The sequence below is a fragment of the Xenopus laevis genome, chromosome 2L (genome assembly GCF_017654675.1).
Source record: "Xenopus laevis strain J_2021 chromosome 2L, Xenopus_laevis_v10.1, whole genome shotgun sequence".
Classification (NCBI taxonomy): domain Eukaryota; kingdom Metazoa; phylum Chordata; class Amphibia; order Anura; family Pipidae; genus Xenopus; species Xenopus laevis.
In genome coordinates, this window is record NC_054373.1 from 166,389,100 (window position 1) to 166,404,452 (window position 15,353).

Genomic DNA, 15,353 nt, shown 5'->3' on the forward strand with positions numbered 1-15,353 from the left:
CACTCCCTTCCCAGAGACTATTATACCACTGTTACTATAGGCACCATCTCTCCCTACTATACCTGCTATCCCACAGTCACACTCCCTTCCCAGAGACTATTATCCCACTGTTACTATAGGCACCATCTCTCCCTACTATACCTGCTATCCCACAGTCACACTCCCTTCCCAGAGACTATTATCCACTGTTACTATAGGCACCATCTCTCCCTACTATACCTGCTATCCCACAGTCACACTCCCTTCCCAGAGACTATTATCCACTGTTACTATAGGCACCATCTCTCCCTACTATACCTGCTATCCCACAGTCACACTCCCTTCCCAGAGACTATTATCCCACTGTTACTATAGGCACCATCTCTCCCTACTATACCTGCTATCCCACAGTCACACTCCCTTCCCAGAGACTATTATACCACTATGTGGACCATCTCAGCCATACCTCCCAACTGTCCTGTTTTCTGTGGGATAGTTCCGATTTTGACAGCACAGCCTACAGTCCTGGGTTTTTTACTGCAATGTCCCGACTTTCTCATTGATTGCCTGCACTGACTCGAGAAAAAAATAGAACGTTTCTGAAACTTATGCTTTGTGGGAGAGAGCCCAGAACAGGTAGCAGCTACTTTTGTAACAATTTAAGATAAGCAAAGAAACAGTTGTAACTATTTAAGATAAAAGATAAACAGGCCTTTTGGAGAACTGACTTGCCGCTTAAAGTTGGGCGGGGGTAGGGTGTTTTTTTTTTTACTTTAGGGCTTAGTTCTCCTTTAAATGACAATTCCACTTTCATTAGCAAAAACATGAAAGTGGACTAAAACTCCTAAAAATGTGTTCAGACCTTCATAATGTTCCAAATTGTGTAAAATGTACATGGGAATCAGGGGGTGTGGCCATATAATGGGGGGAGGTCGCTGTGCTCAGCACAAGTTTTTGTCCCTCTTTTCATTTTTCAAATGTTGGGAGTTATGACGTCAGCGGCAGCTGTATGACAGCCCAACACCCCACGTCTATATTATACACACCCAGTATTATACAGGGGCTCCTCCATTAAGCGCAGAATCCAGTCTATAATCAATATAATCAGTTGAGGTTCAGAGTACACCACACACATGAGTTCATACAAAATGCTATGACTTTGCCTTCGGGTTTCTCAAAGTCCCGCCTTAGATGGGCGTGTCTTCTAGTAACCACACCCACCAAGCAGATCCACGTGGTGAATTCCCACCAATTGCAAGCCTGTCTTTGACGTCCGCCGTCCGGTTCCTCCAATCTCCATGTGCCGTTTCCGGACAGCAGGTGCCGGTGTCATTGGGAGGTTGAGGGGCGCTACAGACCATGTCTGCCAGGCTACTGCTCCTTCGGCGTCTCCTTTTCCCACTCCGGTTCCAGGTTGGACGCGCTGCCCCGTGGAGAGCTGTGAGCACCGGCTGGTCCCCCGTGGGAGCCGCATTCAATGTAAAGCAGCAGCGCAGGCTTGATGTGTTCGGCAAGAACACGGTGAGAGCTTCACTGAGGCAGACCCTACGGCTAGGATATGTGCATCGGAGGCGGGGCTATGAGAGAGAAGAATGACAGCCTGTAATTTATGGCAAAGCATTCTGGGAGTTGTAGTTCAAGAGCAGCTTTAGAATCGCAGTTAATATTATAAACTGCAATGAGCAGGGAACTCTCTCCTGTGCTTTTGAGATAACCTTTAGTATGATGTAGAGACAATTTGCAATTGGTTTTTATTATTTGTGGTTTTTGAGTTATTTAGCTTTTTATTCAGCAGCTCTCCAGTTTGCAGTTTAAGCAATCTGGTTGCTAGGGTCTAAATTAGAAGCAGTTATCAGTCTGCCCCTTTCTGCACTGCTGGTTCTAACTCTTGAAACATTGTAGCAGAAATCAGAGATGCCTGCTTCTTCACTCTGCTAGTTCATTTCAACCTGGGGAACACTTAAGTGATGTGCGGGCTGACCCAAGGCCCGCGGGACCCGTGGGTTCGGGCCGACCCCTGGACGAAATGTGCAGGCTTCCGGCTCCGGATTATATAGACTTCCGCCTGCCCCACCCCTTTTGTGACGTCGGGCTCGGGTCTATAAATAAAGGGGAGCAGCGGGCCTGGGTCGGATGCGGGTAGGGATTGGGCGGGTTAGGGTATGGTGCGGGTCGAAAAATTTTCAACCTGCACATCACCAGAACACTTGTGCATCTGGGAAACCTTGAAAGGCTCAAATAATAAAGAGTTCAGTAACTTTTACTGGGGTGGGGAGATAATAAAATCAGTAGTGTGGCCCCCATGCCTACCATTGTGCTTGTCATGGGGTGGATGCCCAAAGTGACCCAGTGATCTGGCCATGGCTCTTTGCAAGAGAAGTGATAGGATTAAAGGGACGCATCTTGACCCCCCTAAACCTTATTAGAAACCTTAGTAGTCCTGAGATAAAATTGTTAAATTAACCATTGTATGTAATGAAAAGCACTGCGTTTGCCCAGGTGTGCAGGATTCGATTCGGCCTTTTTCAACAGGATTCGGATTTGGCAGAATCCTTCTGCCCGGTCGAACCGAATCTGACGCCTAATTTGCATATGCAAATTAGGAGTGGGGAGGGGAATAGCGTGACTTTTTGTCACAAAACGAAGTAAAAAATGTTTTCCCCTTCCCACCCATAATTACATATGCAAATTAGGATTCGATTCGGCCGAATCTTTCCTGAAGGATTCGGAGGTTCAGCCGAATCCAAAATAGTGGATTCTGTGCATCCCTAAGACGAGCGTTTTTACCTGCGCGCCCCTGCATTCCGGTTTCATGCGTTCAACCGCAGGGGAGCGCAGGAGTAGACGCACTACTTTTTTTATGGGGCTGTACTCACACAGACACATGTAAGCGACGAACGCAGGAAAAATGCAACATGCTGCGTCCCAACCTGCGTTCGGCGCTTACATGCGTCTGTGTGAGTACAGCCCCATTAAAAAGTAGTGCGTCTACTCCTGCGCTCCCCTGCAGCTGAACGTATGAAACCGGAATGCAGGGGAGCGCAGGTAAAAACTGTCTGCTAATTTGTTGCTATGGGTTACTTCATCTCAAATTGGGGCCAGGTATATTAAAGGTCGAATTAAAAATACGAATTCTAATTCTTTTTTATGATCAAAACTCAAATTCGAAATGTGAATTATCCAAACGAGTTTTTTTATTTCAATATCTTTATTGGTTACAACAAAAAGAAATGCAGTGCAATACAGGAATGACTGGTCAGAGAGTACAGGAAGCATACAGGGAACAGCATTACACCAATTCTTTTCCATACAAATCCCATCATAACCTAGTATTACTATAAACTATAAGCATCAAATGCTTCATGATAGAAACATTCAAGAAACGTCAGTCCTACAAAATGACAAAACCTAGTATTGAAATTACAAGATTCATATACTTAAAGGAGTAACACGGTAAAGTAGTACGTAAATACTCAAAAGAGCTACTGGAGAGTCAGCCCCATACCTATATGCCAGCCAAGGAGACCAAACCCGCAAAAAATTTTTGGTGGGAGCCCAATAAGATACTGGATAGTTTCTATTGATAATCTAGTCAATTTTGTTTTTGCTAGCGACAAAGGAAATTTGTTTAGTTTTCCATGATTTTGCAATCGTCTGTTTCGCGGCAGTCATTATGGAAAGAACTAATTGAAATTGACTATGGGTTAAAGAATCTGGCTTCTTACACAAAAGGGCTGTACAGGGTGATGTTTAGGGATGGAAATATTGAAAATTGAAAAAATCATATTATAGATCCTAGTCCAGTATCTTAGAGCTATTGGACATTGCCACCATACATGAAACATGGTCCCCTTTTGGCCGCAGCCCCTAAAACATCTATCTGTTGCCGTAGGGAAAAATTGAGCAGGAACCAAATACCAGCGAAACAAAACCTTATAGTTGGCTTCCAATAAAGTAACGTTTCTAGAGGATCTCCTTACATTACTCCATATCGATTCCCAGTCATCAAGACTCATATGATAGTCCATATCCTTGTGCCATGCCTGTACATAGGTTAGATGTTGACAATCTGTAAGTTTAAGGAAATTACTGTAGAGAAGTGAGACTACTTTCCGTGCTTTAGGGGCTTTACAACACCAAAATTCAAAAAAGGTACGCGTTCTAACCCCTTCCTGAGGAGAGTCCCATAGAGAACGAACAAAATGTAAAAGCTGGCAGGCCCTAAATCGTTCATATAAAGGAACATTATATTTAGTAATCAAATCTTGTGTGGTATATGGGCCAGACAGAGAAAGTAAGTGTGCAGGGGTCAAAATACCCAATCATAATTCGAGTATATTAGAATTTAATAGAGTTAAAAAAAAACTCACATGAATTCGAAATTCGAGATTTAATAAATGTGCCTTAGTGTCTTTTATTACATAACCCCATTAAATACATTTTCTCCCTTCCTATTCCTCCAATGTACAGAGGAATAAGTAAGTGTGCAGGGGTCAAAATACCTTGGGTTATCCACCATTTAAAGGCCGTTTGGTGAAGACCAGGAGGAAACAACGGGTTTCCAAACAAGGGGGCAGCCGGTAACATTAAAGATTTCAGGGTGAATCGATCACATACATTGTCCCAAGTCTTAAGTGTATGCTGTAAGCAAACGCTACCTAGTTTAGGCCTAGTCTTAGAAGGGCACCAAACCAAGGCTGAAGGTGAAAAAGGTGAAGAGAGTAAAGTATCCAAACGAGTTTTTATTCGAATTATTACTCGACTATTCGCCACCTAAAACTTGCCGAGTTCATGTATAAGTCAATGGGAGAGGTCCAGGGACTCTAATTGAGTTTAGTCTAATTTCGATGAGCGTTTTCGAGTCAACGTGAGTGTGAGTTTAAGATATTCGATTTTTTTAAATTAAATAAATCCCCAATCATAATTCGAGTATATTAGAATTTAAAAGAGTTAAAAAAAACCTCACATGAATTCGAGATTTAATAAATGTGCCTTAGTGTCTTTTATTCAATAACCCCATTAAATACATTTTCTCCCTTCCAATTCCTCCAATGTACAGAGGGAGATAGAAAAAATATGAAAAATAGAATAAATCTGGTCATGTTAATAAAGAGACAGTGACACACTCACCATTCCCTTATAAACCAATATATTGCTTACCTTTCCTAATGCAGGTGCCCCTGCCTCTCTTACTAACAGTGTCCATCCCCTACATGGAGCAGCTTCCTGACTGATAATGGGCTGGGACTATGTTCTGATAGGCTGGGTTACTTTTATGTTTGTCTTCTCCCCTGTCGGAACTTTACCTGCTCCCAAGCACATTCATGCTGATGAAGGAGCTCTTTGTTGTGGATTTACACGTTTAGTAAGTGCTAGGGTGGGGGGACGTGGCAGGGCACATTATTTTATTTTTTATAGTTTTTTTTAATTATTTGCACTTTTCTTTCTGAAACTTTCCTGCTTTAAAATAGGGGTCACTGACCCTCTCTAAAAACAAAGGCTACAGATGTATTGTTATTGCTACTTTTTATTACTCATCTTTCTATTCAGACCTCTCCTATTCATATTCCAGGCTCTTAATTGATTAAATGCGTAGGTGCTGGGGTAATTTGGACTCTAGCAACTAGATTACTGAAACTGCAAACTGGAGAGCTGTTGAATAAAAAGATAAATAACTCAAAAACCACAAATAATAAAAAATGAAAACCAATTGCAAATTGTCTCAGAATTTCACTCTCTACATCATACTAAAAGTTAATTCAAAGATGAACAACCCCCTTTAAAACCTGAAAGTCCGTATCTCTTAAAAAATGATATTTAATTGGATGCATGTTTGGATTGCAGCCAATCACAGAGGGGAGGGGGCTTCCTTTAGAATCTGTAATGCTTTAGCCAATCATGAAAGGTCTTTCTTCTGGCATTGTCTGTACTGAACAGAAGGAAATCTAATCTTTTATTCTATTATTACATAGTCAATATTTACCCATGTTGCCCTGTAAGTATCTGTTAAGTCTCTGGGGCTTATATCCAATTAGAAAGATCCCACCCTATATAGCCATTTTTAGTGCTGATATCCCCCCTTTTAAATTAAATATAATTGCCCAGTATTGTATTAGCATAGTGGAGGGCAGAGAGGCCTTTTGCCCAGATCTTTTTGGGTCAGGGGCACTCTAGGGCAGCAAATATCATTAGCAAAAGCATACAAAGCTTATCATTAAAGAATAAGGGGCAGATTTATTAAGGGTCGAAAAGTAAATTCAAATTTTTATTCTGGTCAAAACTTTCAAATTTGAACTGTGAATTATCCAAACTAAATTTGAATTCGAATTCAAATTTCAAAATTTTTAAACCTATACCCTGGGAATAATTCGAAATCTACTATTCACGACCTAAAACCTGCGGAATTCATGCATACGTCAATGGGAGAGGTCCAGTAACCCATTTGAAGATGTTAATAGCCTTCATGACCTTGGAGTTTTTTTAGAAGAAAATACAATACGCGTTTAGTCGAATTCGATTCGAGTTTTCGAGTCGGTAATATTAGTTCGAGTTCTAGATATTAGATTTTTTCATTTATTAGAGCTAAAAAAAACTCGCATGAATTTGAAATTTGACTTTTGATAAATGGGCCTCTAATTGTTAATTTTCCTATGCATTCCTATGCTCAGGGACCCCTTATTTACTAACTGCACCCTGGAGTTGTGCATAACATTTCCCATGCTTGACATGACTGTAAAAGTATGAATATCTCATGCAATGGATCATTTATTGCTGCTTTCTTTTGTTCCCTGCAGGGTCTGTTTGGAGTGCCCGAACTGAGTTCCCCAGAAGGATTCCAGATAGTAGAGGATAATGCTCTTCGGAACACAGAGTCCTTGGTAGAGAGGGTTTGCTCCAGTCCACCCAGTGCAGAGACTGTCAGGCTATTTGACCAGCTTTCCAATGAGCTCTGCAAGGTGGCAGACTTGGTGAGAATTTAAAGATCGTTTTATTTGCTTGACAGGAATAAGCCAGGCCCAGTTACATAAACCCTGGGAATACATGTCCTCCTGGCCAGATTTTTTGTTTATAGATATTATTCTCTTAAAGGGGGTGGTTCACCTTTAAGGTAATTTTTATTATGTTATAGAACGACCTCTTCTAAGCAACTTTGCAATTGGGTTTCAATTTTTATAGTTATTTGTCTTTTTTCCTTCTGGTTCTTTGCAGCTTTAAAATGGGCTTCACTGTCCCCTTCTAAAAAACAAATGCCCTATAAGGCTACAAATGTATTGTTATTGCTACTTTTTATCACTGATCCTTCTAGTCACACTCTCTCCTATTCATATTACAGTCTCTTATTCAAATCAATGCATAGTTGCTAGGGTAATTTGGGCCCTAGTTACCAGATCGCTTAAAATGCAAATTGAACAGCTGCTGAATAAAAAGCTAAATAACTCAAAAACCTTCAATAATAAAAAATGAAAACAAATTATCTCAGAATATCACTCTCTAAATCATACGCAAAGTTATCTCAGAGGTGAACAACCCCTTTAATGTCTCTTTTTCATATGGGGCTTCATTTGCTAATGACATAAGTCTGGGTTGTTCACCTTCCAAACACTTTTTTCAGTTCACGTTTTCAGATTGTTCCTTCAGAAATTGACTTTTTTCAGTTACTTTCCTTTATTTTTACTGTTTTCCCAAAATCTAACTTTAAGGGGCAGATTTATCGAGGGTCGAATGGAAAAATTGGAATTTTTAAGATAAGCTAATTTTAGTGTAAATCGACTAGGGAATAGTACAAATTCGATTTGAATTTGAAAATTGGAATATCGAAATTTATCATGTACTATCTTTTTCGACTTTGAGTATTCGCCATCTAAAACCTGCCGAATTGGTGTTTTAGCCTATGGCGGAACTCCTAGAACCTATTTGGAGTCATTCAGTGGACTTTGAAAAATCGAAGTTGTTTTTGGAAAATACTTTGAAAATACTTTGAATCAAATTCGATCTAATCCGATCTAAATTTGATTTTAATGATCAAATACAACCTATTCACTCGAAGTTTAAAAATTCAGGTTTTTTTTAATACATTTTGGTTGGTTTTTTTTATTCGAATTTCGAGTTGATGTTAGTTTAAAAAAACTCCCATCACCTCGAAATTCGACCCTTGATAAATCTGTGCCTAGAGTTTAAAAGGGAACTCCGGCTTCCAAACCAAAATTTGATAAAGAGGCCCACATAACACAGAGACCCCTAATATTTCCATCACAGTTACCAGTTTCTTCAAAAAGTCTGAATAAATGCCATTTTCTATTTGAAATCCAGCTGTGTAACAGTTCTTCTCTTTCTGCATCATTTGAAATCCTGGCAGGGAAGGAGGGACTAAACACTGATGTTACAAATTGTAACAACTTCTCCACAGCTTACAGACAGCATGCAGGAACTACATAACCCACAATGCATTGCACTGGGATGTTCTTATTGAAATCACATGTGCAGGGAATTGTGGGGTTTGGAAGATGCAGGCTGAGGACAGATGGCTGTTCATACAAAGTAACAGTAGTCAGACAGCTCAGCAAAGTAGTCAGACAGATCAGCAGGGGGCTAGGCTTAGGGAACTCAGGGATTCTGCTCAGCAGGGACAAATATGAGAAATGTATCAAGTAATGTATCAATTTAGATCAGTTACAGTGTCGACGACCCCCTTCCCAGAGCTGCTTTAGAAGGTGAAACATGACACTTTACACTTGAATATTAGAAAACCGGTCACACATTGAAAATTGAAAGTCATCTCAAAAAGTCTTTATTTCTGCTGAACTATCTGAAAACAACTAGGTGTTTGAAGGTGAACAACCCCTTTAAAGGGTACAATAACAAGGTTTGTGAGTTTTTTAAAAAAAAAATAACCAAAAAAGTGGTTAAGATTTTAAATACATTTATTAGGACAATACGGGTGAGAGCCTAACGCGTTTCATTTCTATTGGAGCACTTACTCATAGGCTAATGGGCACACCCCTGTACAAATCTTGTATAGCAGTCGTGACCAATCACAACAGTGTGTAAATCAACCAATCCCAAGCGTGAAACCAGATTACTAGGCACAAAATGCATTATGCCCTCCTGTATTGTCCTAATAAATCTATTTAAATTGTTAACAACTGGTTAATGGTTGAGCAAAAATTGGCTTTCTGCACCATTTTCTTTAAGTCTTTAAGGAGAAACAAACCCTTGCTACTTAATTCCCCTACCCTCCTACCCTACAAAGACCCCCCAGCCTAGGTGGTACATTTGCTAAATGCCCCAAACTCTTTACTGACCCCTTGGTGCAGATTCTGTCCAGCGGAGTTCACAGGCGCCTTCTTCAGCCGCTTCGTTAATCTTTGGGTCTTCTTCCCTTCGGCAACTTCCGTGATTTACGGAGCATGCACCCTAGCAACCATGCATTGACCTGAATAAAAGCCTGGAATATGAATAGGAGAGGGCCTACATAGAAAGATGAGTTATAAAAAGCAGAAATAACTCTAAAGAGCATTTGTTTTTCAGATGGGGTCAGTGTCCCCAACATTTATGAATAGGCATCACATTTGCATACATGTTCCCAGGTGACTGGGTTTTCCATTGATTTGCAGTGGGCAAAATTATTCTAGATTTCTGGAATATTAAATATTTCATTGTGGGAAAAATGACCAATGTCACAGATCTTTTTCTAATTGGCTCCTCGCTCTTTTCTCATGTTAGGAAAGCAGGTTTTTCATTATTTAGGGTAACCTTATTTATTCTGTTTAAAGAGATATTTTTGGTGGAAAAAAAACCCCATTGTTTTTCCCTTTCTGTGCAGGCTGATTTCGTGAAAGTCGCCCACCCCGACTCTTCCTACAGGGAAGCTGCTGAGGAGGCGTGCAGGAACATAGGTACCATGGTGGAGAAGTATGTTTGTGCCATTGCCGTGCTTTTTTGCATTGTATTTGTACAATTTTGCCGAACGACCGATTTTAGCGAACTCTGACCAATCCTTCGAAATTATCGTGCGGTTAGTGGGATTCAAACGATCATTCATCTTATGATTTTTCGGCCGACATCTGTCAGGAAATTGATCGGCCAGGTTAAAAAATCTTTGTCGGTCCCAGTGCAATCTCTCTATGTTTGCAGGGCCAAGCAGGGAGCTCCCCTTTGTTTTCCTGGCACATTGGTCTCTTTAGTTGATGGACAATTCGTACGATCGTATGATCGTTCTGACAAAATCGTGGTCTCACAATGAGGATCGGATCTTTTAAAAATCTCATCATCTAGGCCAGCTTTATGCTAGTATTGTATTGCAAATAGTTACAGCAGTTTCCTGTGGAGGATCAAAAAGTTGAGTTAATAAACTTTTTTAGTTTTTTTCCTGCAAATCCTGCAGTGTTTCATTGTACATTGTATTATTTCCTTGTTGTTCTGGCATCCAGGTATAAGTCACAGAGGAGTTCCATGACCTGCTGTTATACAGATCATGGAACTCTAACGGGACTTCTAATAATTATTTATTATAATACACAAGTTTCACTGAGTCATGTGACATAACTGATGACATCACTAAACACGGTTTATTATAGGATATAATTTACAGGATATTCATGGCTCTTGTGTATTTCAGTATATAGTGAATAATATACCCCCCTCTTGTAAAATATAAGGAAATTATAAGCCAATGAGGAGTTGCATGACCATTATAATACACACATCACTAAGTACCAATTATAACTGATGGCATCACTTGTGTGTTATTTATATATATATATATATATATATATATATATATATATATATATATATATATATATATATATATATATATATATATATATATTATATGTGTGTTTGTGTGTGTGTATGGGACCTATTATTCTGAATACTCATGTCTTGGGGGTTTCTGGGTAAGGGGTATTTTTATAATTTTGATCTCCATACCTTGTCTACTAAAAAAAAAAATGTAAACATGAATCCCAATAGGCTGGTTTTGCCTCCAAAAAGGAATGATTATATCTTAGTGTGAATCAAGTACAAGGTACTGTGTTATAATGAAAAAAAGGAAATATTTATGTGAATTATTTGATTAAAATTGTGTATATGGGAGATGGCCTTCCCATAATTCATAGCTATATATATATATATATATATATATATATATATATATATATATATATATATATATATATATATATATATATATATATATATATATTACATAATACATAAGAGCCATGAATATTCTGTAAATAATATCCTTATAAATGGTGCTTAGTGATGTCATTGGTTATAATCAGAGTTTAGTGATGTCATTTCTGTCACATGACTCACTGAAACTTGTGTATTATAATAAGTAAAGTACACCCTGTTGCAAAATTTGATGATATTAGAAGTCACCTCAGAGTTCCATGACCTGCATCTGGTCATTGACCTCCTTGGAAACTTATAATATCCTTATATTTTACAAGAAGGGGTACTTTATTCACTATATCATTTACAGAAAATTCAGGTGCCTTGAGTATTATATATATTTGCTAATAAGAGCAGTTTGTCTTCATACTTTGCTGTGTCTGCTTATATATAATTATGCTTAGTTGTTCTATTTTCACTGACTACAGTTTTGTGTTGACATTTCTAGGCTGAATACAAATATTCAGCCTGGCATAAATATTGCAAATGAGCAATTTGTCTTTTCCATCTTAAAAACTGAAGAAGGTAATATATTAGCCTGCTGCTAACAAGAGATTTGTTATATAAAGTTGTGATATCTGTAAGTACTACTTCATTGTTTAATTTTTTCTTACAAATCGATGATCACAGTTTTGTGTTGACCTTTCTAGGCTGAATACAAATACAGATCTGTGCCAAAGTCTAAGGTGTCTTCTGGGAAATCAACAGGTTATGGATTCACTGGACCCTGAAACAAGGTGCTTTAATATCCTGTAATCATTTGCTAGCCAAAACATTGCAGCTTGTTTCATATGCTCTACAATATGAGAAACATTATGCTGCCTCTTTGCTGAGATTGCCTAACATGCAGATTTTTGCCACATTTGCAGACCCCCGTGGAAGGTTACCTTTGGCTGATATAATCATTTGGTCACTGTCTCAAAGGCTGTACTTAGACCTGTGGAGAGAGGCCTTCAGCAAAATAATAGATTATTTTTGTTCTCATTTTTGGGGAACACTGCACTCCCAAATTATTTCTAGGTAAATCCAAGTATTTCGCAGCGTTCCATAAATTTTCATATGAACAAAATGGGTTTATTGGTAAAACAGACATGTATTTGCACTCATAAAAAAGTATGCATTCATCACTACAAATAAAACTTTTTTTTGTTTTTAGTTTAAAACTGTTTCTAGTTGCAGCTTCCATCACACTCTGCAGTGGAACCAATTCTGTACAAACGAAATGAAATATCTATAGGGATGCAACACTTAGGGTACATGTGGAATCATAGAACTGCACTGAATGTATTGTAGAGTGTCCACATCTATAGCTGCAGGTCTTAGATAACCAACTAACAACAAAGCCAGTGTGCCAAACATTAGGATTGCCTGATACTTAAATCTATTTGCTTAAAGGAGAAGGAAATCTGTTGTTAATAGATTAGACACAATAGTGCAAGCTAGAACACTGTATTTATTCTGCAGAATGCTTTACCATACCTGAGTAAACAGCTCTACAAGCTCTTTCTGTTTGTTTAGGATAGCAGCTGCCATATTAGCTTGGTGTGACATAACTTCCTGCTTGAGTTTCTCCCTGCTCACTTATAGCTCTGGGCTCAGATTATAGGAGGGAGGGGGGAAAGGGAGGGTAGAGGGAGAGAGGAGCAAACTGAGCATGCTCAAGCCCTGCCCTTGAGGTTTAAGCTGAAGGCAGGAAGTCTGATACAGAAGCCCATGAGTACACAATAGAAGGAAAGAAATGCTGTGTTTTTTTTGACAGAGGACTCAGATCAGCGTTACTTTGAGGGTTTACTGGTGTATTTATATAGAGGTCTCTGAGGAAGTGTTGTATCATGAAACGCATCAGACCTCAGATACTAAGTTTGTCTGATTGATATTATGTTTAAATAAAGACTTTAACTTTTTAACTATCTGGAGAAGAGCGATTATTGTCTGATGCCCAGGAGTGCGCTGCCTCCAAATACACTACCTTGTATTTATATAGACCTTTCTGATAACGCTTACTTAGTTTTAACCTTCTCCTTTTATATAAGCAGCATTTATTTAGGTACAGCCAGCAAGTGAGGAACTATATAGCCCTTAATAAAAGTACATTCCTGCAATGGCCATGGCTAATTCTCCACAATGGAAGCAGCAACTAAAAACATTAGTGCCAGCTGCACCCTTTGGTGATGATTTATTAGTTCTTTTTACAAATATTCTGCATATATCTTATCAAGAGATGAATATGAATGTTCTCTGTGGTTCAGATTAAGAAACTGTGATTAAGAAACTGTGTTTTGTGGGGAAGCCTGAGGCCCTTCATGTGTTGATTGGTTAAGATTTCTGGGATGGGGTTCCTGTAGAGCTGTACACTTTCTGCTCTATTGCATATTGAGTTACATGGTGCATATAGATACTATAAGAATTGCTCTTTTATATAATACTTGTGTTGCATTATTCAGCATTCTTGAAGCCTAATTATCTTCGGTGTCATTGGCAGGCGTGTGGCCGAACTGTTTTTGATTGATTTTGAGATAAGTGGAATTCATCTGGACGAGGAAAAGGTACGTAGATATGTATTTGATGTAACGCACTGCTCTTTACTAGAACAGTGATTTTAAAAGGTTATAGGAGAAAAATACCAAAATCAATTAGTGTATATATATTTATATATTCTGTAGTAAGCAGCGGCACTCTGAAAACCATACTTTCATTGATATTTGCGGGTGCAGGGTCAAACGGTTTCATATACAGATTTGGTGTAAAGACCCGCACTCCAATTCTCTGTTTCAATAATTGATTTTTTTTGGTACATGAATCCGATGTTTCGGCCCACATTTGGGCCTTTTTCAAGGATGATATATAAATATATATATATATATATATATATATATATATATATATATATATATATATATATATATATATATATATATATATATGTTCCAGCAGAGTCGCACTCCAATAGATTAAAACATAACGTTTATTGTCCCATCATATAAGCATGATACAAAGAGATATACTCATCTATATGGAGACATCACGCGACGTTTCGGGGGTCCCCTGCCCCCTTTCTCAAGCGTGTCCCCAATGTGTATCGCATTGAATCAGTGAAAGGACCCGGAAGTCCGTTGCTACCATTGAAATAGCGGAGGCTGCGTGTCCGATCGTTCTGACGCAGCCACGTCAGAGCGTGGGTGCGTCACAAGAGCGAACACACGCCAATCCGCCCATTGAATTTAACCACGCCATATTTGAAATTGGCAGCAATCCATCTGTAGCAATATCATTCCCGTAGTGAAAAATTTAGACAGATCCTATGTAAACATTGGCATCTGTTAAAAGATGCATATCCGACAGTAACTGAATTCAAACAACCACCTATGATGTCTTTTAAAAAAGGTTCCACTATAGGGAGGAGGTTGGTACGCGCTGATATGCGACCTCCACCTAGACAATTTACATTTCTGGGCCCCCCCAAAGAGGGCATGTTTCGTTGTAAAGGTTGTGCTCAGTGCCGATTTGGGGACATTATTCATGCGACACGAATTATGTCGTTTATATGTTGGTTTGTCCCTGCAATTTAATCTATATAGGGGAAACCATTCAGAAAATTAGGGATAGATTTTCCCAACATAGATCTACTGTGAATACCAAAAATTCCATTCTCCCTGTCTCCAAACATTGCTTGGAGAAGGGACATAGTGCGGATGATCTGAAGTTTAGGGTAATACAACATGTACCACAACCCAGGAGAGGGGGCGACAGAATTATGTTGCTTAAAAGGATAGAGGTACAAATGGATTCACCGACTAAAATCGCTAAGCCCTAATGGGTTAAATAGGGATTTTGACTTACATCTCTTTATTTAATGGTCATAACCTTGATTTGTTGAGTTAATATGTGATAGATACTGGAGCATTCATTGGCCAATTGTAAGGGCGAATATACGTACACTGTAAGGAGAACTATATTTTACTATCTTGTATACTTTTAACGGATGTTACCATGCATTTGTATCCCCGATTGCTACAGATGGATTGCTGCCAATTTCAAATATGGCGTGGTTAAATTCAATGGGCGGATTGGCGTGTGTTCGCTCTTGTGACGCACCCACGCTCTGACGTGGCTGCGTCAGAACGATCGGACACGCAGCCTCCGCTATTTCAATGGTAGCAACGGACTTCCGGGTCCTTTCACTGATTCAATGG

The 15,353-nt window shown here is 39.1% G+C and overlaps 1 protein-coding gene across 2 annotated transcripts in view; it reads left to right on the forward strand.

Annotated features, from left to right (window-relative positions):
• The first annotated feature begins 1,215 nt into the window (after positions 1-1,215).
• Positions 1,216-15,353, forward strand: part of mipep.L (mitochondrial intermediate peptidase L homeolog) — a 62,408-nt gene continuing 48,270 nt past the window's right edge. The window contains exons 1-5 of one of the 2 annotated variants that reach the window (XM_018247726.2): positions 1,216-1,500; positions 6,774-6,947; positions 9,803-9,891; positions 11,811-11,897; positions 13,643-13,706. In XM_018247726.2, the coding sequence (XP_018103215.1) occupies positions 1,339-1,500; positions 6,774-6,947; positions 9,803-9,891; positions 11,811-11,897; positions 13,643-13,706 (576 nt within the window). In that variant the 5' untranslated portion in view covers positions 1,216-1,338. The remainder of the gene's footprint in view (positions 1,501-6,773; positions 6,948-9,802; positions 9,892-11,810; positions 11,898-13,642; positions 13,707-15,353) is intronic. The other variant, XM_018247725.2, reaches the window with a different exon arrangement.